General features: G+C 48.3%; 1 protein-coding gene across 3 annotated transcripts in view; it reads left to right on the top strand.

Annotated features, from left to right (window-relative positions):
- SNX29 (sorting nexin 29) overlaps positions 1–26,143 on the top strand; it is a gene marked incomplete at its 3' end in the record, with an annotated part of 419,909 nt that overhangs the window by 73,344 nt on the left and 320,422 nt on the right. For all 3 annotated transcript variants that reach the window (XM_084881120.1, XM_084881121.1, XM_084881122.1), the window contains 3 exons: positions 4,975–5,093; positions 8,851–8,926; positions 10,616–10,698. In XM_084881120.1, the coding sequence (XP_084737246.1) occupies positions 4,975–5,093; positions 8,851–8,926; positions 10,616–10,698 (278 nt within the window). The remainder of the gene's footprint in view (positions 1–4,974; positions 5,094–8,850; positions 8,927–10,615; positions 10,699–26,143) is intronic.

Below are 26,143 nucleotides of genomic sequence, written 5' to 3'. Positions count from 1 at the left end.
GGTGGAACTTTGACAAGTTCAGAAACTGGAGGGTGGGCTGGCAGGCTAGAGACTCAAGGGAGAGTTGCTGTTTGAGTCCTAAGGCAGTCTGCTGGCAGAACTTCTCAATCTTTTTCTGTGAAGGCCTTTAACTGATTCGATGAGGCCCACCCAAATTATGGAGGGTAGTCTGCTTACTAGTACTCAGTGTCTGCTGATTTCAATGTTCATTTCATCTGAAAAATACTTTCCCAGGAGCATAGAATAACATTTGATCATATCTGGCTACTGTGGCATAGCCAAATTGACACTTAAAATTCACCCTCACACTTGCCTTTAGTCTTAATCTAGGCCTTTCAGGAAACGCCACTCATGTTCTGTGTCTCTGCAGGTGAGAGCAACTGAGTTTATTCACTTCATCGGTTCTCATTGGCCTCAAACACAGTCATTTCTCTCCCTAATGACCAGTGCCATTGAGGGAGTCTGGAGAGGAGGCCACCTTGCAAGCCAAGGCGGCTGCCAGCATTGTGATGTGTGAGGCACAGGACAGTGCAGGTGACCTTCACAGAGCTGGCCCTTCGGGGCCATGGAGCCTCCTGCAGATTCTGGACAGCCTCTCCTGTGTAAAGGGGGTCTTGAGTGAGCATTCGCAGAGCATCTTGGGAAAGAGCAGAGGAATGATGAGGTGGCTTATGAATAATGCTTTTCCTTTAAAAAATTTTTTTAAAATTGATTTCAGAGAGGAAGGGAGAGAGAGAGAGAAAGAAACATAAATGTGAAAATCATTGATTGGCTGCCTCCTGCACGCCCCCCTTCTGGGGGTTGGGAGTCTGAGCCCGCAACCGGGGTATGTGCCCTTGGCTGCAATCTAACCTGGGAGCCTTTAATCCGCAGGCCTTGGCTAGGGCTGATGCTTTCCTTTTGATTGTAAGAAAATGTTCATATGTACGGTCTCGGAACCTGAGGGACAGAACTTGAGCAGTGTCACAGCACAGCTGGGTTTGTGAGGGGAGTGGTGGGCCAGGCCAGGGGGGAAGCACACTGTGGTCTGTCACAGCCTCTGGCAAGGTTGGTGCTCTGAGGGCGTTGAGATGCTCCGTTGGCCAAAGGTTGAGTTTTATGCCTCTGTTTGCTAGCAAATAAACCACTTATTTGATGACTAAGGAAAATCTTGCCCCTCAAGATTTTGGCTTTGCTTTAAAAAATTTTTATTTTTTATTTTTAAGAGGATAATACCTTTATTATAGAAAGTAGTTTTCTGTCACTTAATATGTTTTCTGTGATGCCAGTAGGAAGGTAGAGTGAAAACAATTTCAAACGTGTGGGAAAATGTTGCACCTCTCTAGCAATTAAGCAAATGCAAAGTGAAAGCAGATAGTACCATGCTTGCCCGTTCTATTGATATTTGCCTAGAGCAGTGGTCAGCAAACTCATTAGTCAGCAGAGCTAACTGTCAACAATACAGCGATGGACATTTCTTTTGAGAGCCAAATTTTTTAAACTTAAACTTCTTCTAACGCCACTTCTTCAAAATAGACTCGCCCAGGTGGTCTATTTTGTGAAAGAGCCACACTCAAGGGGCCAAAGAACCGCATGTGGCTCGAGAGCCACATTTTGCCAACCCGGGGCCTACTAGCGTTAAAGTGAGAACTGGGAAAAGGCAGGCCCTGCTTAGTACCCCGGGCCTGGCCTGCACTTGGTGTGTCCTCAGGCTTGGTTTGCTCCAGGCACACAGTAGGTGCTAACTGTGAATGAGTGATGTAAGGCGTCCTCCGTTGCTGGTAGTGTTGGCAGCCTTCTAGAAAACACAGTGTCAGCAGCCTTAACATTGTCGACCTCACTTGATTTAGCAACCCCACTGCCAGAGGGATCTTCTCAAGGGCAGGCTCAGGGAGCAGGCTGCTGCGTCAGATAGCAAAGTCCTTACTTAGAGAAGCAGAACTTCAGAGCCAACCGACAGGTGCTACCACAGAGGAGGGGTTAACAGAAGATCGCATTGCGTGAACCTCAATGTCTTAATGTTTAGGACCTTAAACCTCTCACATGAGAAGTGTAAGAAAGAGCATCCAAGTAGTTTGAAGATTAACTTTGTGAGCTTATGCTGAATGAAAAAAGGCAAATATAAAATCATATTTAGTTTCATTATGGCCTTGTAGAGAAAACTGTGCAAGAAAGAAAAGACATACTAAGAGGAGATAGTGTCTAAGTCAGTTGTGCTTTGGGTAATGTGGTGTTGGGTGTAATTTTCCCCCATTCTTTTTAAAAATTTTTTTCTTGGTTTTACAACATGTTTTACTTTTCTAACAAAAAGCAACACCTGTTCTTACGTTAATAAGCCAGCGGTGGCACCATATCCTGAATTGGTCTCTGCCTCAGGAACCACTTTGGTATAACTCAGTTTTGAGGTGTGACCCGTGGCCCCGTTAACGTAAAAACATTGAAACCTGTAAAGAACTTTTGTGACTTTATTTGAGCCAAACTGTCGTATGCCAGGAAGTAGAACCTCAACGAATTGAGATAATGCTCCAGAGAATGGCGATTTTTCATCTGTTTTTATACATTGCAATCAAAGGAGGAGTCGTAGGTGGATTACATGAAATCCATTGGTGATAGATTAGGGAGGCAGGAGAAAGCAAAGTGGGGGTGGGTTGGGAGTGGGAAACCCCTGGGATTGATAAAAAGTAAAATGATGGACACGTACTTAGGTGGGTACAGAAACAATTAACATGATAATGAAGGAATCTGTCCTGGAACCCAGCACATTAGGTTATACCAAGGGATCTGGAAAAAGGGAAGCTACAAGTTATCCAGACATTATTCAGGGTACATTATTATACATGCAATGAGACAGATAGGCTCAGTTAAGGTAAAGGTTGACCTTGTCAGTGAAGATACCTGCCTAGGACATAACTGCCCACCATAACTGCTTTTAGTTAAAGTTTAATTTCAGATCATCCTTTGTGGTTAGTTTAGGTCTCCGAGTCGGCAAGACCACCATGCAGGCCTCCCCTGAGCTTGTCAGGTCAGCATGTGGCCCCTTTCGTCCACAGCCCCTTTTGCTTGGGTCCCAAACCTCAACTGCTAGAGCCTGGCTTCCCTTTGCACCCCCATGTGTTGCCGTGAAGTGGCAGGATTTCCCCTCAGGAACAGCAGCAAGAGCAATGGTGGTTGTGCTTCCTTCTGAGAGGTGCCCTGACTGACTCTGGGTGTCTGGGAGTCCCTCAGTCACCAGCTGCTGGACTGGAGCCCCAGGAGGGCAGCTCTCTACAGGTTCTAGGGCCACAGCCCCGTTCATTGAAGAATCAGCCTTCCTCTCTTGTGCCCTAGAGTGCCATCTGAGAGTCTCATTGTGTGTGTACCTGCAGGATTAAATGATACATTTTGCAAATTCTGTAGACTTCTGTTTGGTGCCAAATGCATGAGGACTGAAAGCAGAATTTCTACGTGATGATCTCTAAAAGAAGGGGTGTCCAACTACACCTGCTGGCCAGATCCTCTACACAGCTGAGAAGGGTGGTTAAACAAACAAACCAACAAACAAACAAACAAAAACAAGGCAAAGCAAACAAACAAAAACCAAAAGAAGAAGAAGAATGGCCACAAGGCTTAAACATTCTGCTATCTGGTCCTTTATAGAAAAAGTGTTCGGCCGAAACCGGTTTGGCTCAATGGATAGAGCGTCGGCCTGCAAACTGAAAGGTCCCGGGTTCGATTCCGGTCAAGGGCATGTACCTTGGTTGTGGGCACATCTCCAGTAGTGGGTGTGCAAGAGGCAGCTGATCGATGATTCTCTCTCATCGATGTTTCTAACTTTCTATCCCTCTCTCTTCCTCTCTGTAAATTAATAAAATATATTAAAAAAAAAAGTGTTGATCCCTGCTCTAAGGAATGAAAGAAAACCTCTATGCATCATGCCATGGTAGGCAGGAGCCAGGAGAACCATTGTATCTGGGTTTGGAAGACCTGTGCTTGAGCCCCCCAGAAGCCTTGGTTCTGTCCTTAAGGCTCATGACCTTGTACAAGTCAGAATCTCTTGAGTTTTTCTCCCTCTCTCCCTTCTTCCGTCCTCTCCTCCCCTTTCTTTGTTCTTTCCTCTCCCTCTCCACCCATCCCTCCCTTCCTCTGTTAAGTAGGTGTGATTATGATCTGCTCTGGTCCTCACAGCTGAGTTACAGAGTGAGTTTGTAGTCTGTGAAATGTGCTGTGGGCAGTACTTTCTCAAATCAGTTGAATTGAGCCAGCCTGGTACTACAAAGATCGTGCAGGTTAGTTCTGTACTTAGTGGATGCGGTGACAATATAACAGATCATATGAACTGGTTAATATTTGAGCTGACCCCCTTTCTTGGAAGGGACCCAGACATGGTCTGGTCTGATTCTGCTCTTTACTTGAGAGGGTTTGAGAACCAACAAGGCAAAGGGCCAGCCCAGGTCACATGGCTGCTGTCATTTCAGAGCTTGGAACACACCATGCTTCCTCCTTCAGCACTTTGCACATGATGTTCCCTCCCCTTCAGTCCCTCTTGTCCCTTCTCTTCACTCAGGTAACTCTTGTGCTTCCTTCAGCTGTCACCTCAAACCTCCCTTCTTCCAGGAAGCCTTCCATGACCTTCTGACCAGCTCTATGAGGATGAGCTACTGTTCTATACCATGTAGGGGGAATATTTGATTCATGTCTGAGCCCCCAAACAGGTGGTAAGCTCCATGAGGCTGGATAAACACTGTATGCTGCGTCTTTTGCCAGCACAAAATATATGTGCTGCACGCTGCTTGGCATATAGTAGGTGCTCAGTAAACAGTGGCAGAAAGAACAAATGCAAGGGGTCTGGCTCCAGTCTCTGTGCTCCCGACTCCCAGTCTGAATCTCCCACTGTGCCCAGCCCTGTCATGGTTAGTTGCCAAGAAGGAGCTTGTGGGAGGCCCAGCCGATGCGTGTGGTGACCTGAGTCCTCAGGGGCCCTTTGCCCTTTCACACAGCTTTATTCTTTCCTCACAGGCCACTGGATGGGAACACCTGCCTCTCCCAGATGCACAGCTGGGCTCCGCTGCAGGTGCTGCACGGCGACACCGATGTCCTCTTTCCGGTCAGCAGCGTGGGCTCCTTCAGCCCTGCAGGTGGGTGCTTCCTGACTGCTCTTTCCCTCCATTATGGCTCCGAGCACCGCAGGGGTGTCTGGGCCACTTCTGCCGGTGGGAGCGGGGGCAAGGAGGCCGGGCTCAGAGCAGGAGTGCTGCTGAGATTCGGAGGGACAGAGGCTTTAGCTTCACTTCCCACTGAACCTGGGTATTTTGAGATGCCCTCATCTGAATGAGTGTTGGGCAGAATGGCCTTGTAGGTCACCAGGGAGCCCCCAGTCTGCTTTTCTTCTTGCCAGTGATTTGTTGAACATGCACAAGCTGACTACAAAGAATGATCATTATTTTTGCCTCTTAGGAGAAGGGAGGTCACAGAACCCATAGCTGTGGAGGCCCTGGCACCCTTGGCAGCAGAGTGCTTGGGGTCAGGGAGCAGCTTGCTCAGTGGGTAGCAGTTCTGGCCCAGTCCCTGCTGCTGAGCACACTTATATGTGGTTTGTTATTGTTTTCTGTAGTGAGGGCAGGTCACGGGGAGAGCGGGGACGGATGTGCAGGATCCCAGCTGGCCTAGAGGAGTGGGAGTGCATGCAGCTGACTCTGCCTGGCATTTCCCTACAGCACCACCAGGTCCCCGAGGACTCAGAGCCTGGCACTTCCCCACAGCACCACCAGGTCCCCGAGGCCATGGTCCCCCCAACCCACCCCTGATGTCTTCCCAGGATTAAGAAACAGACTGGGCTGCCAGCTGCTCAGGAAGCTGCTGGCTTTCTGAGCTGGATGACACTGTTGTAATTGCCACTGTGCAGGGAGCACTGGAGTTTCTAGGGTTTGCTCGTGGCTTCCAGGTCACCACCCAGGTCCCCATTCACCTTGTCCTACTCCGCCTGGGGGCTCCTTTCGGTTGGGCTGTGAAGTATTGCTGGGCTGAGAGGTGCATGCACTGTGCAGTCTGTTTTGTTTCCAGTGGCTGTTTCATTTCCTAACTGGGCTCCTCTAAATGTCAGATGCTGGTCATTCTCCCTTCCTCCGGGCTTTCTGTAGACAGTGTCTCTAGGGGAAGTAGCCGCTGGCCAGTTCCAGCCTGGCGGATCCTCAGGGGAAGACATCCCCTGGCAGGTTGCCCACAGTCCCACCTCCGGCCTTTGTCCTCGCAGACCTGAGGCTGTCTTGTCACTGTTGACGGGACCCGAGCTCCAGCGCATCTGATTGCCCTCACTAGAGAGGCTGCCCAGGAGCCAGTCTGCCAGCTGTTTCCCCGAGCACAGTAATAGAGCTCTCAGCAGCCTTGGACGATGTGAAAGCCGAGGGACAAGTGCCACGGGAGCATGCATGGGAGGCAGATTCATCCAGGGCCACGTGGAGACACTGGGGAACCCATCACCCGAGTGTATGCCAGATTGCATCAAGTCCCTCCTGCATGATGCCCCGTTTCCATGGCAGGCATGTGGCCCAGGTAGCGCTGGGACCGGCCTACCTGCCTAGGTAACTTTCCCAGACTCCTTTTCTTTTCCTCCTTTTCTGACTAGTGCCCCTTCTAGTCAGTGAGTGATGCTAATATATTCTCTCAGTCAGGCCTGGAGCCATTTCATGTCGTTGGTGGTGAGTTTGCACACAGGAGCTCCTCCCTTAGACCTTCCCATCATCTTTGAAAATGTTAGTGCCTCTGCTGTCATCGCCTTTGGGGTATTAGAGAAAGGGAGGGAGAGCAGAGGATAAACGGAGAGAGGGACATGGTGGGGAAGATGGATGTGTTGGTAGCTAAGTCTTGGGAGGGAGAAAGCGGTGGAGAAGGGGACCCTGAACACAGAGTCATTATCCTTCTGGATCTTGGAAGGGGCGGTTCTATGGATCAGGGGCCGTGCATTGGGCTGCATTTCTGGGGTGAGGGAGGGGCTCAGCTCAGAGAGATGCCAGGCCAGGGCTTGGTCCCTAGTAGAGGGTGTGCAGTAGGCATGCTTCTCTATCCCTCTCTCTAAAATGAATAAAAAAGTCATTAAAAAATAAAATTAAGAGAGTAGTAGTGGCAGTATCAGAAGGGGTGTGGCAGATGAGTGCTCTGACTCTGCTCTGTGGCTCCAGGGCCTCAGCTCACTACAGCTGTCAGCCCATGGTCATGTATCATTAAGGGAAATCGGCTGGGGTCGTCGGTGTTGTATCCGGAATGCTGGTGGGTGATGGTGGCCTTCACTCCAACTACAGGTTTCCGTATGTTGGAGCCCCTGTCCTTGCTTCAGGGAGCATAATCTGACGGCTGTGTGAGTCAGGTTAGAGAGGGTGAGGTGACCTGAGGTGACCTGCTGCAGGACACCCCTAGAAGGTCTGGAGCCTTTGGATGAGGGTGAAAACGGTTGGAAAACAAGGAGTGGAAGGTAGCTAGTGGGGGCTGACAGGTCTGGGCACTACTAGCTCTGTGATGGGAGGGAGGGTGAATGCCAAGCTCTGAGGGTACTGCCAGTGGGAAGTGGTGACAGAAGAAGAAGATTGGCTTTGAAGGTTATGATCAGTTGGTGGCCCAGTGGGACATCCCAGTGGAGATTTCTGGTAGGCAGTGAGAAATGTGGGGCTGGGATTCAAGATTCACGTCCTAGCCAGAGGCAAGGGCTGAGCATGGTCACCTTCCCAGAATGGAGTCTGCAGCTAAGACCTGCTGGATTTATTGGGGACAGAAGCCACATAGCTGAGATTCAGGGACACCCTTGCTCAGGAATCAGAGAAAAAGACGGTATGGGAGGGGGACCACAGATAATTGCTATGAAGCCTGAGAAAGGAGTGCTTCAAGGAGGAATGTAGGAGGGGGCCGAAGGAAGTGCTCTTTGGGTCCTTTGAGGGCAAATCCAGTTTCCTGGGAAGATGAGAGCCCCAGGCTCACTGAGTATTCTCACTGAGTTTTACACATGTTACAGTTTAGTATGTGGTAGGCATTATGTGTTGTATGGTAGGCAGTAGAGTCATCCCATTTCATAGATAAGGAAACTGAGGCACAAAGAGCATAGGTCACTTACTGAGTTAAAGCTGGGATCAGGGCTTGAGCTCAGACAGAGCCCTCAATCTTAAACTAATCCCAATACTAACCCCAAATATGAGAAAGGGGAGGCGGTGAAGTAGACACTCTCTTTCCCCTTCGAACTTCTAGAAGGAAGTAGGAGTATGTGGAGTAGCTTGATGGTGTCAGCAGGGTGAAAAAACATTTTTTTCCTTTTAGAAGTCCCTTAGTTGAACTCCCTTAAGAGCTGGGGAGTCTTGAGCAGGACGACACTGGCATAAACGGAAGGAATGAGACTGAGGAGGCTGTCGTGGATGGCTTAGGGAACCAGAGATGTTCCCCTTACCTCTTCCAAATGCCTTTTCCACATGCCGCTGAATGCAGCAAGTGGCTTTTTAGAAATTGGCGGTCACTTCCTTTTGACCCAAGTAGACTCTGTCAGTAATTAGACTGTGCTGCCCTCTCGTGTCCATCTTGAGCCACTACAGGCAGGAGCAGTTTTGTGTAACAGAAAGCTTTGTTCCCCGATTCTGAGGTTGGCCGTGAATATGGAGTTGATGGGGAATTCCAGCTGGCTAAGGTAATAAGGTTGGGGCCTTCTATCAGTGACTGATGCAAAATCTGAGATGGAAAAAAAAAAGAAAAGAACTGGTAGCAGACAAAAACCCAGTGTAGTGATGAGGAAAAAATTTTAAAGTCAACTTGTCTAGCAGATGAGCCATTGTGCTGTCTGCCTTGTGTCCTCGCCTCATGGAGAAAGTGAGATGACAACAGAAACCTGACCTTCTCTCTGTGTTTGCTCTCTGTTCCCAGATGCCCCCCTCGGAAGCCTGGAGAACGGGACAGGACCCAAGGACCATGCTCTCCCGGAGCCCGGACCTCGGTACAGGTGGGTGGTCAGAAACCAGGTTGCCTTTGGGGTTGGATTTTATTCACCATTTTATTATTTTTTAAAGCTAGGAGGGCACCTGCGAGGATTGAAGAGCAAGGCCATATTGTGTTCAATTTTAACCTGACATCACAAAATGTGGGGTTGTCAGGTGTGGAAGGGCATGAGCGACTCTGTAAGAAATAGGATTTGCATATCATCTTTTCTTGTGCACTTTTGGGGCCAAATCTGGGTACCTGCTCTGTCATTATTTGCTAATTTTAATATTTGATCATGTTGAATAATTAATATTATATAATATTTAAGCCTCTTACATATTATATGTTTGTGAAGTGCTTACTTTGGCTATAGTAGTAAGCGCCGTATCAGTTTTCTTTTTTCAAATTAAATTATCTCAATACATTGAATTGCCCAAAGTCCTTGGCTGTGTGGTAGCACAGTGAAGTCTCTCTTATGTCTGGTCCTTGTTGCTGTTACTGTGTTTCCTTCTTTCTCATCGTGGTTTTAATTTGGTGTTTCATTTGTAAGCTCAGCTCCAGGCTGGGAGCCACGATGGCCCCACACCTTGCTTGGGGCTGTGGCCTCTCCCTGGGAGGCCGGGCTGTGCTCCCTGAGACCACACTGTCTGTAGGAGGTTGTACCCATCAGGACAGTGGCAGGAAGGATTGGCCTGACACATCCAGGACTTGAGTCATTTTTTGCTGTTTGTCTTAGAAAAATTGGAAAATGCAGCATGAAATGAAAAAACCACTTTTAACTCCCAACTCTTGTCTCATTGTTGATATTTTGGTTCTTTTTCTCCTAGTGGTGTGTGTGTGTGTGTGTGGATGCGAGCATATGTGTGTATGTGTATATGTGTGTGTGTGTACACGTATGTACATGCATGTGTGCTTTAATCACACTGTGGCCCTGCTGTTTTCATAAAAGATGTGCTGTTTTTCCACGTTGAAAATTCTTTGTAACTATACAGCCGGTCCTCATTATCTGTGGTGACTGTGTTCTATGCAGTCGCTGTGAAGGTGGAACCACTGCTCAGGAATTAGAAGACGGGGCTCCTGTGAGCCTCTAGGCCTTTTGTCAGCCCGCCAGTACATGCCTTTGTTTTCTGTCTGTTCCTGTTCTAAGACACCTCATTTAACATATATTGTTGACTTTTTGACATCGAACTCATGGCCAATAGCACTGTAACTCCTGCTTGAACAAAAGGTTACCTGACATGTACTTTCTCCACAGTGGCTATCCCAGCCTTCTCGTGGTTGGGAACACCAGACGGCCCTTTAACACCACCCTTAGGAGTCGTTTTAAATAACACAATCACCAAGAAGTGTGAAAATGTGGCGCTAAGTCACCCGCCAAAGGACACATTGGCAGTATGAGAGTTAAAGATGGAGGCAGAGCTCACCTTGTTGGTGCCAGCTAGGAGCACACACATCTGGAAACCCTGCCACATGCAGCAGTGAGCACCAAAGCACCGCGGTGTGGATTTTGGGGTTACAGATACAGTTAGTGGGCGGGTACATTTGCGGTCAGGAATTGCAAATAATGAGGACTGACTGTAAGCCCAAGGGCTGCCTTCTGTTCCTTGTAGTAGGCATAGCTAAATAAACTTAGCACCAGTTAGTGTTTGAATGGTGAGGTTGTGCGTTTGAAGTCACTGAGTGTAACCTCTTTCTGCCTGCCTTTTCCCAGCGTGGAAGCCATTCCTCCAGGCCAAGGAAGTCCTCTGAGCAGCCTGTTACCTTCCGCCTCAGTGCCCGAGTCGATGACAATTAGTAAGTACTTTCTGAGTCGCCTCCGGCAGTGCTGGGATGAGTCCTGGGCCTGTGCGTCCCCGTGGTGCCTCTGTGCCTGCTCCTACACGACTGTGCTGTGAAGTGTGGGGTCAGGTTAGGAGTGTGCATCCCTGGGGTGGATGTTGACTGTGGTGCGTGGTTGCATGCTCACTGAGCCGTGCTTGCACATGATGTGTGGACTTGTGCACACTTCCCAGGACACGCTCCAGGAGTGGGGCAGCGCTGGATTAGAGGGGCAGCCTTCTCTCATTCAGGGTTTTGGGGTTCGTCTCCTGGAAGGCTGTCAGCTAGAGCACCTCCTGGAAGGCTGTCAGCTAGAGCAGGGTTGATTGGTTGCATTTCCTTTGTCGCTCTGGAGGAGTCATTTTTCTAAGTGAGGAAGCCTGTGTCTCTCAAAGATTAATGAAGGTTGCTGGGATCAAGTTCAAACTTTCCAACCTCACCACCCAGAAAAAAGTGTCAGAGAAGTAGTAATTAGGAGGAGGTCTGAGTGGCTTTACGTAATCGAGACGAGCCTGCTTTGTCTTCATGAGCCAGGCAGGTCTGCCCAGAGGCAGGTGGGGCTGGCGTGGGCTCCGGGTGGGCAGAGGCTGGGACTCCCGCCCCCCTTTCTTGTCCCCGGGGCAGGAAGGAAGCGGGGGCAGAGGAGAAACCGCCTCCATTCCCACAGGTAGGATGCAATGGTATGAACTTACACGGGGAAAAATTACAGCTTTTCATCCTAGCCTATAAGAAATCTAGCATTTTCTTAATTGTGAAAGCAGCAGCAAATCATAGGAAGTGGTTAGATGCAAAATGTCACAGGCACCTGCAACAACTGTGGCATGAAAGAGTCTGAGTGTCATTTCTGCTTGAAAACATGGTAGTTTTTGAATGTGATAATAAAGAATCCTATATATTATTATTCCAGGTTTTTCTTTCTTTTTTTTTTTTTTGCATTTTCATAATTCTATTTCAATATAGTCTGTTTGCTTTGTAATCATGCGTCTTATTTTATGTAATTTAAAACATTTTTCCTGAGAAGAGGCCCTTGAGCATCACCAGACTGCATAGTGGGCCCATGGTACACAAAAGCTGCTGCCAGGACCCTTCCTAGAAGGTGCGCCGTATCCCACTCGGATGGCCACGTACCCCAGTGGCGTGGCCTGGAAGGCAGCGTGCCCCACCCGCTCAGGGCTGTCATTGCTAAGGAAGGAAGAGTGGCCTTTGGGGGCAGCCAGTGTCCTCTGACCTGGGGGTGAAGAAGGCCATGAGCAGATGCTGTGAGGTTGGTGTGGTGGGAATGACCTGCCTCCTTCTGTATAGAGAAAGCGTGTAGTTTTTTAGGACGCTCCGCAGCCTTAGATTCAGCCGAGCAGGTATTTATAGATCGCCCAGGATGTGGGACATGGGCTAGGACTGTCGTCGGCAAACTCATTAGTCAACAGAGCCACAGTTTGCCGACCACTGGGCTAGGAGAACACGAAGGTTGCTGGTTTTTAAATTTAAGTGTTTTTTTTTTTTTTTTAAACCACGGTACTATTACTTACCCAGTAATTCCTTTCTTTTTTTGAATGTACACTTGAAAAATGTGCAAGTCTTTATTTAAAGAGGTAAGTTTATATGATTAAGTGACTGGAGAGCCACAATGGGCTGACTTAAATAGCAGGTGGCTGTAAAGATGAAGACAGTGAGAAGGTAACCGTGTTATGAAGCTGACCTCAATGCTGCCTGTGCGGCTGGGACTGAGACCACTGTGGCAAAGGCAGGCCAGTGGGTGAGAGCATTGGGAGGGTGTAGGCTGTCCTCTGCTGACCTCAGACACTTCCTGGGAAGCAGTCGGAAGGCTTGGAGAAGTGAGGGGCTGGCATCTCTGATCACTGTTATGGGGCACCTTGTCCTTGCAGCACCGGATGCTCTCTGTTTCTGTGGGGACACCTCCATGTAGGGGTGAGGCGTGACTCTGCATCTAGAGAACACGTGTTTTGCCTTATTTCCATTTGTTTTGAAGAGGGCAGGGACCCCGAGATTGGGGACATGAATAGCAGGCTTCATGGCTCCTCATTCTAGGGGCCCAGTTGTCCCAGCTTTGGCTGCCAAGTAGGTTCCTGTTCTGCAGACCGAAGCCCCTCCTCTCAGGTACAGGGTTCGCTTTGTCACTGCTCTTTGGGGTGTACAGAGACCGCGGACCGTGGGTCTTCCTTCTGTCCCCGAAGGACTTGCTGGCCCTGCTCGTGTGTGTTCACTGAGGAGGCTGCTCTGAATGGTTTTGCTGATGGCAGGGCTGTAAGCCATTTTTCTTATTGTTACTCATGCAGTTTTCTAAAAACATAAACCCCGTTTTACTATTTCTTGCCATGTCCAGAGTGTACAGTTGAATCTCTGAGGAATAGGTCACTGTGTCCACATGTTGACACTCCATATCTGTCAGTGTGGTGTGTGGGGATTGCTATGTGGATTTGTGGGTTCTGTGTCCTAGGAGGCTGTGAATTTCAGGGAGCCGGATGGGGCAGCACTGTCGTCCATCCTGTGTGTGTTCTGGCTGAGAAATCAGGGTGCTTAGAAACTGTGAGTGGAGGGGCTTTTGACTTGTGTACCCCCTTCCTGCCCCACCTCCTGTGTCATCACAGGAAAAGAAAAGAAGAGCCGTCTGTCTGGGTAAGCAGGGGGCATTAGTTTGCTCGGGCCGCCATAATAATAAACCACAGACTGGCGGCTTAACCAGCAGACATCTGTTTCTCTCGGTTCTGGGGGCTGACAGTCCAAGATTGAGGTGTCAGTAAGGCAGGTTTCTGGGAAGAGCTGTCTCCTTGGCCTTTTCTCTGTGCACCTGCACCCCTGCTGTCTCTGCCTCTTCTTGTAAGTCCTGTGGATGAGGGCCCTGCCCTACGACCGTGTTTAACCTTAAAGACCCCTGAAGCCCCACCTCCAAATGCAGTCACATTGGGGGTGAGGGCTTCAACATGGGGATTTTGGAGGAATATGATTCAGTCCATAACATAGGGTGTCCCAGGATCGGTGTCCCAGAGTGACCCCAATTCAAATGACGTGCACATCCCAGCATGTGACACACAGGGTTCCACTCCAGAGATGCCTGACTCTTGCAAACCCCAGAAGAGCCAGGCAAAGAAACCTCGTAGCAGGGATTGTGACCCCACCTCCCACCAGTGGCTTCTCCAGGTCATTTAGCGCTCTGTGCCCGTGCCTGCCTGGGCACTGTCCTGCAGCTGAGCCTCTACCCAGCAACCCTCCCACCCCCGACATCTCTGAGCCGGCTCTGAAATGGCAGAGCACTTGGTCCTGGCGTTTGGGGCGGATAGTCTTATTAGCACCCAAAAGAGGATGGTTGAGCAGACCCCGTTACTGCTGTCTTTCTACCAGGCCCTTTGGTACTTAAGAGATCTATTTAGTGGAGCAGTCAAGACAGTTTTGAGCAAACCAGAACACCCACCCTCCTGCCTCAGAGGCACTTCGTTTCTGCAGTCTGGCTTTGGGTGTGAGGGTTGTGCCTGGCTGGAGTTGGCATGCCTGGTGCTCACTGGAGCAGCGCGCTCTCTCAGCCAGGCAGCCGGGTTCTGGGTTCGGCTGGGTGGCCTTTACCTCTCAGTGCCTTGCTGCCCTGTCCAAACGTAAGATGAAAACCCATCTCTGATGGCCATTGCGAGGATCAGTTGTGATGTTCTTAGAGTATTCGGATCAGAGCCAAGAGTCACTATTAGCTATTATCAATGTGCTTATTCTGTGTTCTGCTTTTTTTTAGAAATTAAATTTATTAGGGTGACATTGGTCAACATTAATGTGTAGGTTTCAGTGTGGGTTTCTGTTACAAGATCTCTATATTGACCGTGTGCCCATCACCCAAAGTCAAACCTTCCTGCTTTCTTACCATGACTTCAAAGAATCCTTTTCTTCTTCATCTCCTGCTTATTCTTTTGAATCACTACATAATAGCCTACTACTTTACTTATTACAATTTACCAGATTATTTTTTTGGGGGGGTCATCAGGTTTAAAAAATTTTTTTTTGCTGTGAGTTTTTTTAGTCATTGTAAATAAAAAGTGCGAAGCTCTAAGCTTGTAATAAGTGCATTCTAAGACTACCGCCCATCATCATTATTATTTTTTTGCACACCTGTTCCTCTGCATCAAATTCCTGGTTGTGGGCCAGTGGACCACAGTTCGGCCTGCCTTTCTGGGCTGTCTGTGAGCAGCCATTTATGCTCAGGTAATGTGTTGCCAGGAGTGTGACAGCTGCCAGTTTCTTTACTCTTCACCAGCCTTAGGTGCTAACATTTTATGCATTTTTGCTACTTAGAATCGGGAACATGGCACTTGGTAGCTGTGTGACTGCATTCCTGTGGGGTGTTCCCTGGTGTGAACTGTAGGTTTATATCCTCTGGTGTGGGGCCTTTTGCTCTCCCATCGGGTGTCCTGCTGATGTGGAGAGGACCTGAGAAGAGGAGGGGTGGGACTAAAGCAGGTGTTCTTTGCTGCTCATGTGGCTGTGTGGTTTGGCTTGGCGAGGAGGCTGAAAGGAGGGCCTAACACACCTTGTGTAAAAACAATACCTGGTAAAGTAATAATACTCTTCGGCAGAGTTCACAGGTGCCAAGGATTGTGCCTGGGTGTTTCAAGTTGCATTTTCTCATTTAGCCCCCAGCCATCTTGAGGTGCAGGTAATATTCTTTTTGTGTAAGAAAACAGGGACTTAGTGAGGTGAGGTAACTTATCCAAGACCTCACAGCTAGGATATCATTCAGCCAATATTTATTGAGCATCTACTATGTGACAGGCATGGTTCCCAGGTAGATTAAGTGGTGAAGTGTGTGAGGAACCTGGTTTTCTGATCTAAAACCTTCTGTTTTCTCCACTTCTAGATTACCTAAGGGGACATGCTTCACCATCACCCAGTCAGGGCATGCAGCCCTGTGCCAACAATGTGTGGGCATCCAGGCCTGGAAGCCTTACACTTATTGTTCCTTTTTAAAAAGTTATTTTATAAATAAAGGAAGGAATTCTCCTGAGTGAGGATGCTCGGCTCTCAGGATGAGCATACCAAACTTGCTTATTTTCAGGAGTATTTTTGGCTCTGAGTGTTTGTGTCCCTTCCCAAAATTCAGACTTTGAAATCCTAATACCCAATGTGATGGGATTAGGAGCCTTTGAGTTATGATTAGGTCGTGAGGATGGAGCACTTATGAATAAGATTGATACCCTGATAAAAACGGCCCCAAAGATCTCTCTTTTCACCATGTGGGGCATAGTGAGACGTGTGTGACCCAGAAGAGAGCCCTCACCTGACCACGCTGGCACCCTGATCATGGATTCCCGTCTCCAGAATTGTGAACAGTACATTCCTGTGGTTCGTTCATAAGCCGCTCAGTCTGTGATGTTTTGTTACAGCAGCTGAATAGACTAAGATTACACTGAGGAGTAGTGAGGCCAGAACCCTGCAGCCAGGCCTCCAATCCACACAGCCACTATATGCAAATGGCCGCATCTCCGCCTCCCAGTTCACCCCCTTCCACTACTCCAGAGATGCCGTCCCAGGTTACCGTGCCACCCGATAGATGGCCCAGTAGCTAGCCCTATAATTTCTCCCCACCACCATCTTTTCCCCGCTTAGGACACCTGTTTGCAATCTCAGTGTGTTTTTCATTGTATAATGGTTCAGGGAATTTTACCTGAGGTTGTCATTTCATATCTACATAAAACAAAAAGTAGTGATTATAATTTTTCAAATTCTTTTAACTTTCTTTTCCTTTTTTCATGTTTTATCTCAAACATCTGTATCTCTCTTTTATGAGACCAAAATATTAATTATAACGGGTAAATAGAAAATAAGTTTGCTTAATATTGAAACCAAAGAAAGTCATCTACTTTTGATGTGAAATTAGAGATAAGAAACCCACGTTGTTAGCCTCTAAAAACTTTGAAAATACCTGTGATTCTTCTCACGCCACCTTGGGATTGGCACAAAATAGCTCTTCATCATTTGCTGTTGACTTACTCTAAACATCATATGTTATGATGAATAAAAATTTCATTTTCTATTTCCCAATTCTGTTTAACTATTGGCATTCTTTTGAACTTAATTTATGGCAAAATTGTTTTAACAAAGTTTTGTATAAAATAGTCCCATGGTCCCAATCTGGGCTCCAGAGGGTGCTGATGGGGTGGGGGCGAGAGAAGTGATGTGAAATGCCATGGAGGAGGCGGATCCTGGCCCAGAGCATGGAGTCTTTTCAGAATAGCAAACGTGTCCACTTTTGGTTAGGAGTACATGGGTCTGTGTGACCAGCAGGCTGTGATAAGTCAGGGTAAGTGATCCTGAAGACTGACAAATGTGGTTCATGGGATGGCATTAGGGGGGCTCTTGGTGGCCGGTAATACTTATGCTAATGGTTAGTAGTCATGAGATGGTAAGGCAGCAGCCTTTGCTAGGTGCAGCTCCGAAGTCATCCTGGCTGTACAGGCACCCACAAGGTGCAGGCATCACTGGGCCTGTGTACAGATGGGAAAGCCTCTGAGGCAGAGGCCGAAGGTAGTGTTCAAGGCCGCACAGCCAATCTCCTGGGGCTCATCTCCCAAACCCAACGCTGTCCTTTCTTCCTCTTCTTCTCGGCATCCATGTGGTTGGGAAGCAGCGGTTTCTGCCGTTTGTGGGCTAACCTGGCAGCCTGGCTATTTTCGGTAGCTCTGCCACTGCCTTTGAAATGCTGGTGGAGGAGGAGCTGAAGGGCAGCGGCTCTAACGTCCTGCATTGGTGTCACCGCAGGGAGGTCTCTCTGGAGCTGCGAGCATTGCCCCAGCCTGTTCCGACCTTGTCCCTCGAGGCCTGGGATTGGGAAAGGCAGGTGACATCCCCACAGGCTGAGATGAGGACAGGCTGCGCCGAGGGGCATGTGCTTGGTCTTGGCAGCGGACCTGGTAGTGTCACTGTGCTGCCCAGCAGAAAGTCTCACGGGCTGCACCAGGTGAGTTGGTGGGGTCCATGCTGGGCGGCTGTGGGGAGAGTGTTAGTACATTGCCAGGGGGAGGTTTCATGTTGTAGGGGTCCCCTCTGAGGTCAGAAGGGTGCTTTAAGGGCCAGGGTGCTGCCTTGTGCTCTTGGACAGCCCTAGACACTTGTCCTGAGACCTAGAAAGGACGTCAGTCTTCAGTCTCCCTAGTTTGTATGGCAGGGCTTGTCCCCAGCTCTAGGGAACTGTCCGTGGTCATGTGGATGAGAGAGCCGATGCGTGGGAGAGAGGTGATGGCCTTTAGAATTCCCAGAGGAGTGCTTTTCTGCTCTTCTTTTAGACACTGATGGAGGTATGATTGACATACAAAATGCTGAGCATTTTTAATGTGTATAACTTGATGAGTTTGGAAATAAGCATACACCTGTGAAATCATCACCATGATCTATGCCATAAACATACACAGCCTCCTCCAAAAGTTTCTTCTACTGATTGACTGATTGATTGATTGATTGGAGCACCTAGCATACCATCTACCTTCTTAGCACGTTTTTGGGGAGTGCTTTTCTTGATGAAGAAGAAGTGCATTCTCTTTCTTTTTACTTTCTTTTTCTCTTTGCTGGGTCCTTTCTTCCATTCAGACACTGTTTACACCCCGTGCTTTCCAGGCCAATGGAGATGACAGGCAGCAGTGGTGTTAACAGGCATGTGAACTTGCCCTTGAAAATCTGTACAAGTGCTAGAAAGGCACAACATTGGGTGGGGCAGGGTGAAGGGTGGGGGGTGTTTGCTGCCTTAAGGTGTGTTACCAGGAAGGGTTTCTTTGGGTGACAGTGGAGTTGAGGCCTGAGGATGAGAGACTGCAAGTGTGGCTGGGCAGAGGTGAGAGGGAGAGCCGCCTGGGCGGATGCTGTAGAGGGCAGTGCGTTTGGACTTTATCCCGGTGCAGTGGGAAGCAGGCAGGGCCTGAAGCAGGAGTGATTGCTCTCTCCCAATGCTCTTGCCAGGCAGGCTGTTTTATCTGTTTCATAGTGCGCTCTTCAGGTTTCCTTCCTTCCTGCTGGCCTTCCTTGCACCAGTGGTTCTAGAAGGCCTCCCTGTGCCTCGCAGGTGGGGACTCCTGACCGTTTCCTGTTGGTGCCCTAAGTACCATGAGCTGACACCCATAGTTCATATAGATGTGCTAGGTGCTACAAGAGAGCAGAGGCAGGGAGGTTACCTGCGATGATCTGGACCCTGGAGCCACTGTCCTAGGATCAGGTCCCAGCTCCAATGCTTCCTAGGCCGGCCTCCCTCCCTCCCTCCCTCCATCCCTTCCTCCCTCCCTCCCTTTCTCCCTTTCTCCCTTTCTCCTTTCCTTCTTTCTTTTTTTCTTTTCAGATTCTGGGCCCTGTCTCCTTATTTGTAAGATGAAGACACACTGGCATCTTGAGTGCCATCCTGAGGGTTAAGTGCACTAACTCAGGAAGGCAGCAGACTTGTGTCTGAACCGGCACCATACGGGATTGGAGCCTTATCAAGTACTTAGAAGCTCCCACAGCTGGTGTGAGCATCAGCTCTCTTGTTCTTCAGAGTCAGGCCATCGCCCAGGGAGGCTGAGGACCAGGCCGAGGACCTAGGACAGTGAGAGAGTCAGTGCAAATGTCCAGTGTCCTCTCATCATCTTGGGGTGTGAGGCAGTGGCCTCATTCCAGGGAGGCCAGTTTTTCTGGAATCATTTCTGGAGATCCTCTTTGGAGATTAATTTTTGAGCCTGTTCAGTAGCCCTAAGGGTTCAAGCTGTGAGCCCAAATCCCTTGAACTCTAGAGCCTGGTATCACGTTTTCATCCTGGCTTTTTTCCAGATGACCTCTGCCGGTTCCCACATATCAAATCCACTACTAAGTTCATACCTATTTGTAGGGCAATTCCAGATTTTCCTTCAAGGACTGCTTGGAAGAGATGAATAATATGGACATCTCATTTAAAAAAAATACTTTTATTGATTTCAGAGAGGAAGAGAGAGGGAGATAGAAACATCAATGATGAGGGAGAATCATTGATTGGCTGCCTCCTGCATGCCCCCTCCTGGGGATCCAACCCACAACCCAGGCATGTGCCCTGAGCGGGAATAAAACCTTGACCTCCTGGTTCATAGATAGGTGCTCATTGCGCCACTGCAGCTGGGTGGGACATCTCATTTATTTTGCCTACTGTGAACCAGGCTTTGCCTATATTATCACTTAATTTCCACAGCACCCCTGCAAAGGGGGAATGTTGGCCTTGTTTTATAGTTGGAGACATGGAGGCTGAGAGAGGCTGTGGTAGAGGCTTTATGCTAGGATGTGGGGAGCTGGATTCAGACCCATCTCTCTGGAATGCTGAACCCTCAGGGGAGAGCATCCGAGTGAGCTAGAGTGTCCCTCTGCAAGGAAGTTTTCCTTCCCGAGCACTGCCCAAGAGGACTGGCTTCCCGGACCCTCATCACATTGCCCACTTAGTTCTTCATGTCGCAACTCAGGGCCCGAGGCCTTTATGACTAAGTATATTCCTTGTTTACTTCTCTGTCTTCTCGGGGATAGGCACTTTGCCCTCTATTCACTCTGTGTACCCGGTGCCTAAAATCCTGTCCGACATGGATTTGTTGGTCCAGAAACATTGATTGAAGGAATGAAGGGATACCTCAATGAACTAATGTTTATTCTAGTTCCAGCAAGCACGAAGTAATTAAAAAGTGTTCTGTGGGAATGAATTGAGAGTGAGCTCCTTGAAGGCAAGCTCACATCTGTTGTTCTTTAAATTTTTTATTTTTCAATTACAGTTGCCATACAATATTATATTAGTTTTAGGTGTATATCGTAGTGATTAGACATTTATATAACTTATGAAGTGATTATCCTAATAAATCTTGTACCACACATCGTTATTACAGCATTATTGACTATATTCCCTGTGCTGCACTTTACACCCCATGATTATTCTGTGACACCAATTTTCTCTTCTTACTCCCTTCCTCTTTTCATTTCCCAGCCACCCTTCCATCTGGTGACCATCCAAAGGTTCTCTGTATCTCTGAGTCTGCTTCTCTGAATATTTCTGGTGTCTTCCTGGTCTTGGTAGTTGTTCTGATGTCAGAGGCAGGCATCTTTGTCTCCCCTTGATGACTCTCTCCTGTGCAAACATGTTGACTGTTGAGTTGACTTTGGGTGACCTTTGGCAGGTGAGCTGGGTTCCATAAACACACTGGTTTTGACATGTGGCCCACACCGTTTTCTACTCTAGGCGCGGTGTTAGCCAATGTAGGAAGCACTGCTGGGTGGAAAGGGGTGGGATGGGAGTTGTGTGAGTGCCCGGAGGCTTGTGGCTGTCTTCCCGGAGTTCATAAAAGGGAATGGCCTTCTTTGTGAAGGCAAATGTCACCTTTGGGCTTTAATCCTCAGTGGCCAAACAGCTCTTACATTGTCACTGCCAAGTTTCTGTCCTCAGTGCTGCTACAGGAGTGACATGTACATCTTCTCTGTACTTTCTTTATTCTTTACTAGAGGCCTGGCACACAAATTTGTGCACAGGTTGGGTCCCTTTGCCTGGCCGGCGATTGGTGCTGATTGGGGGGAGGGACATAGGGAGGTTGGCCCCAGCAGCAAGCTGACCAACAGCTGATTCCATGAGGAATTGAGCTCCCTCCTTCCTCCTTCCTCCTGTCTGGGTCCGGGGTGCGGGTGAACCAGATTTGGGGCTGTCAGGGCTCCAGCAGCAAGGACTGGGTCAGTGCACATCATAAACTGCTGGCCAGTCATCCAGTCATTTGGTCATTCAGTTGTAAAGGCCCCTTAGACTTTTGTTTATATAGATGTTTGTAGGGCCATGGTGTAGGTGGTCATGGACACATTTGGTTGAGTAGGCAGCCTTTGGGATATAAAAAGCACTGGGGTCAGACATTCTATTCAAGAGCTATGTCACCTTGGCAAATGCCTTAACTTCTCTGAACTCAGTTTCCCTGTCTGTGAAATGGAGGTGACATTACCTGCTTGTAGGAGTCTCATGAGAGACATGGTGTGTCTGTTGTCAGGGGCTTCCTTGGAGGCCCACAGATCCAGAAACCTCAGAAGCTTTTCCCAGCTTTTAGAAATGCTTGTGTATTTGTGCTCACATGTGGATTTTCTTGGGAAGAAGGGCCTTTGCTTTTATTACTTTCCTTTAAGGCAGTGTTTCCCAAAGTGTGGTATGCGTTCCCCCAGGGATACTGGAAGAGTTTGATGGGGGTACGTGTTGCACCGGAGTTTGGTGGGGATATGCACTGCACCGTGCTTAGCTGTGCCTAATTCTACGTTCTCATGAGTACGAAGGGTACTCAGTGTTACGAAAATTATAGAAGGGGTACACATATGTCAAAAGTTTGGGAAACATTGCTTTAAGGGATTGGAGACCTTAGCAGAAGCCAGGAAACACTCCAGGCACTTGATTGGCAATAATTGCACAAAGTATCCTAGGAATTGGGCTCATTTTTTGTGGTTGCTGTTCTGCTCTCTGATGTTGCTACCAGCTAGACTGGCTGTGTCCTTAGCCACATCTCCACAGATGAACATTGGGGACTTGGATGAGTTACTAAACCTGTCTGTGCTTGAGTGTTCTAGTCTGTAAAATGGGGCTAATAATAGTACCCATTTAATAGGGTTGTGAGGGTTAAATTAATACATGAAAAGTACTCGATCCTTTATGTGTATTGTATATTGATAAGAAAAATGGAAAACACATACTCAGCAGCATGCCTCGCATATTAAATGCTCCCTAATTAGTAGGTGCTATTATTATTATTATTATTATTATTATTATTATTATTAACACCCTTGGAGGAGACATTGCTGAAAACAACATCCAGGCCTTCTTGTTGAACTGCATGTGGATAGACCTGGTTTACTGTTTCACAGACACCATCCCTCCTGGAGTTCCCTTTGTGAGGCCTCTATCCTCACTCTCCCCCAGTTAAGAGGAGGTTGATCTCCGCTCTCTTTCTGTGCCCGTGCGTGGAAGTATGATCAGAGAGAAAGTATTGCCACTGGACAGTGACAGTGTAAGGGCTGTTTGGCCATGGAGGATTACAACCTGAAGGTGACATGTGTTTCTTAGGAAAAAAACATACTAGTGAAGAGGCCTGTCTTCTCAACGGGGGTGATTTCAACCCCGAGAGGATATTTGGCCTTGTCTGGAGACATTTTTTGGTTGTTATATCTGGGATGGGGGTGCTACTGGCATCTAGTGACTGGTCCCAGGGATGCTGCCAAACTTCCTACTGCACACAGGATGGCCCTACAGCAAATCAGCCTCAAATGTCAGCAGTGCTGAGGGTGAGAATCCCTGAATAGGAGGGGGCGGCTGTTTTTCAGGAACCGTATTTTGTTTCAGACTTGTTTCTAAACCATCTGCCTCTTGCATGTCCCAGGGGATGAAATTTAGGAGTAAAACAAACCCAGGTGAAATGATAGATCCCAGGAAGTGTTTGTCCTCGTGTGTGTATTTGGTAGCTGTGTAGTTCCATCACCCCTGCAGTGAAGGTTATTTAGGGGGGCTGTAGGTGCTTAAGGATAAACACATGTAGAATGTATAGGAATAAGTGATCTCTACCTAACTGCGGCAGAAACATTCATATTCATCGTGTGAACTCATTGGTGCTATTTTTCTGGAACTTATTGAAAATTCCTTTAGTTGATATTTATTGGTATTCATGTAAGCCTCACATACCTTCACTTCCTCTTTCAAAATGAGTTTCTGTTCTTGAATTAATTTCTTTGTTTGACTCTATGATTATTCAGGAGCTGGAAGTTGTAGGCAAGTGGCTCAGCCTGCATTTCTACTGATTGCAGGAAGAGCAACATTGGGACCACCAGGGGGCGCTCTGGCCCTTTCTCTGCTTTGCTTCTGCAGCTGTGGGATTTTGCTATCTCAATTTTTGATGTCCAGCGCTGCTGCCCTGTTTTAACAGGGAGGTGAGGCAATGGTGTGGCAGGAGCAATGGTCTTTTCCAGGTGAAAAACATCAAGCCTGCACAGAACGCTTTATTCTCCACGAGCATAACCATCATTGCCAGTGGCTTTGAAGGGCAGGTACAGGTGTCTGGTCCCTTTTTCAAAAGGAACATATAGCTAATTAGAAAATATCTCTCCTTTGTCATTGCTTTTCATGAGCTGTAATTGATTGTCTGTGGATATTTACTCAGCATTGGAAATCTAATCATTGCTTTTCTCCTTTTTGTGGGGGTAGGGGGTGGATAGAGAGTGATGGGAGGTGGAGAAAGGTAAACCCAGATAATCACCCCAATTGTTTTCTTTTGATTTTGCTTTACTTTTGATCTTGAGCTAGAGCAGAGAGGGCCAGAAAAAACATCCTCAATGGTCAATAGGTCTTGTTGAACTGGTCCTTTTTGTTTCCGGCTATTATTGGAAGGGATTCTCAGTACTAGTGAGGATGTCTGGCTCGTTGCCTGGCAATGCAATTCCAAACATTGGGCAACTTGAAGAGTGCTGTAGTAATGCTGGAGGGAGGTGGCAGGGAGCTGGCATGGTCCAGCAGCCTGGCTGAGGGTGTTACACTGGTGGCACTGAGCCTCCTGTCCCTTAACAGAAAGGAGTGAATTGAGGTGATGCAGCCAACACAAATCCTCAAGTTGGGCAAGGTTTTTAAAGGGGAAACTTCCCACTGGGGTTTATCTACCAGACCTTCAGTGACTTGACTTGGTAATTGGAATGTTTCCAATGGAATTTAGATGAGCTCACTTCTTTATTGCTTTGTTTATTCAGTCCCAAAACATTTACCGAGCATCTGCCACATGGCTGGTACTGTTTTAGGTGAAGGATGTCCTGCTCTGCCACTCAGAAGTTCTGTGCCTCAGTTTCCCCATCATTAAAATGCAGTTATAAGAGCCAACATCAAAGGTTGTTAGGACTAAATGAGGTAATCCATACGACAGAGTGGGACAAAAGTAGGTTGACAATTGTGAGTAGGCGAAGCACAGTTTATTCTTGCATTATTATTTATTAATTCTTATTTTACATACAAACAACTGTAAACCTTCTTTTGCCTCCCCTGTCGAAAGTGCTTATGCTAATGCACTCAGTACTCTGTAGATGTGAGCTCTTACTATGCAGACCCTGCCCACAGGAGTTTAAGTCAAGTGGAAATAACATTGTGATAAGTACAGAAACAAAGGATGGTTGGGTGGGCAAAAGGAAGGCACCTGGGTCACGTGGAGTGATATATTCTTTGCTGCCAGTGGACAGACTGACCTCTGCAGTGGTCTTCGCACCCCCACTTTTCATGACTTCCGTGACGCAGAAATCCTAATTAGAGTTTCAGATCACATAGTGCAGCTTCACTCTTTATCTGGATCTACAGGAGACATCCCCCCACCCCCAACTTGATGCTGGGACTAACTGCCCAAGCCTGGAACCAGGACGGGGAAGGGATGAATGTAATAGAATGGGGGCTGTGCAGAGAGGTGTGGGAAGAGGGGAGAGCTAAGGTGTGGGTGAGGTGATTTAAGGAGCCATCACAGAGAGGGGGTGCTTGATAAGGAGAGAGGACACTCCCAGGAGAGAGGCAGCTGTGTGCAAAGGCTCCATGAAAAAGCAATCCTCAGGGCTCCTGAAGACACCCAGCTGGGTGGGGCAGGGGACTTTTCTTCTCCCATCAAGGGACCCCTGGGGAAGTGATGGTGATGCTGCCACTGTCCTCTGTCCTCCTGCCACGGTCGGTCACTGCTCTTCCTACCAGTCCCGAATGGGAGGGGTGCTCCTCAGTGGTGAAAGCACAGGGCAGAGCTGGGAGAGCGGGCTCAGCCCGGGAAGGCAGTGTTGAGCCTGGCCTGGGGACCCTGGCCCACAGTTCCCCGGGCACTTCCATGAGTAATTCTCTCTGGGTGACTGCCTGCTTTACGTTGGCATCTCTGCCCAGAGCTTTCCCTTGACTGGTCATGGGGTTGAATGAGCTCCCTAGCTCTCGGCATCATCTCTGTGCTTTCAGGATTTTTTTGTCTGACGTGATTTTACCACTTCTTTTTGGAATTTCATCCTTCCACTCAAGGCCTGTTACATTTCTGCTGACCACCCTCCCTCCCCCTTAAAAACTCAGATTCCTAATTTGCTTAGAAATGTTACAAATATTATCGCCTGAGCTAGGGTTGACTTTTGGTCACTTTTGGTCTTGAGCTTCCTGGTAGTCAGCCTCTGTGTCTTCCCCACCCCGCACTAGCCTGGCAGGTTCATAGGTAACAGTTTCATAAATTCAGAGCTGACCAAACAGGCTTCTTGCTCAGGGGACAAGGCACCTCCAAGAGTTGTTTGATTGAAATGCCAGCTTTGAGTGAAATGTCCCAGCCGAAGAGCTGGGCAGCTCTGTTTGTCGAGTTGCATGGGGGCAGTTTGAATTCCCCGGTGGGGTTGGGGGGTGGGAGGGGAGAAAGCTGGCTGGGCAGAGCATCCACTGAAACTGGGTTGGTCACCCTGTGCTGTG

Source organism: Pipistrellus hanaki (genome assembly GCF_964339955.1).
Source record: "Pipistrellus hanaki genome assembly, chromosome: 4".
Taxonomy (NCBI): Eukaryota; Metazoa; Chordata; class Mammalia; order Chiroptera; family Vespertilionidae; genus Pipistrellus; species Pipistrellus hanaki.
Note: the sequence above shows the minus strand (reverse complement) of the source record. Positions and strands in the feature narration are given on the sequence as shown.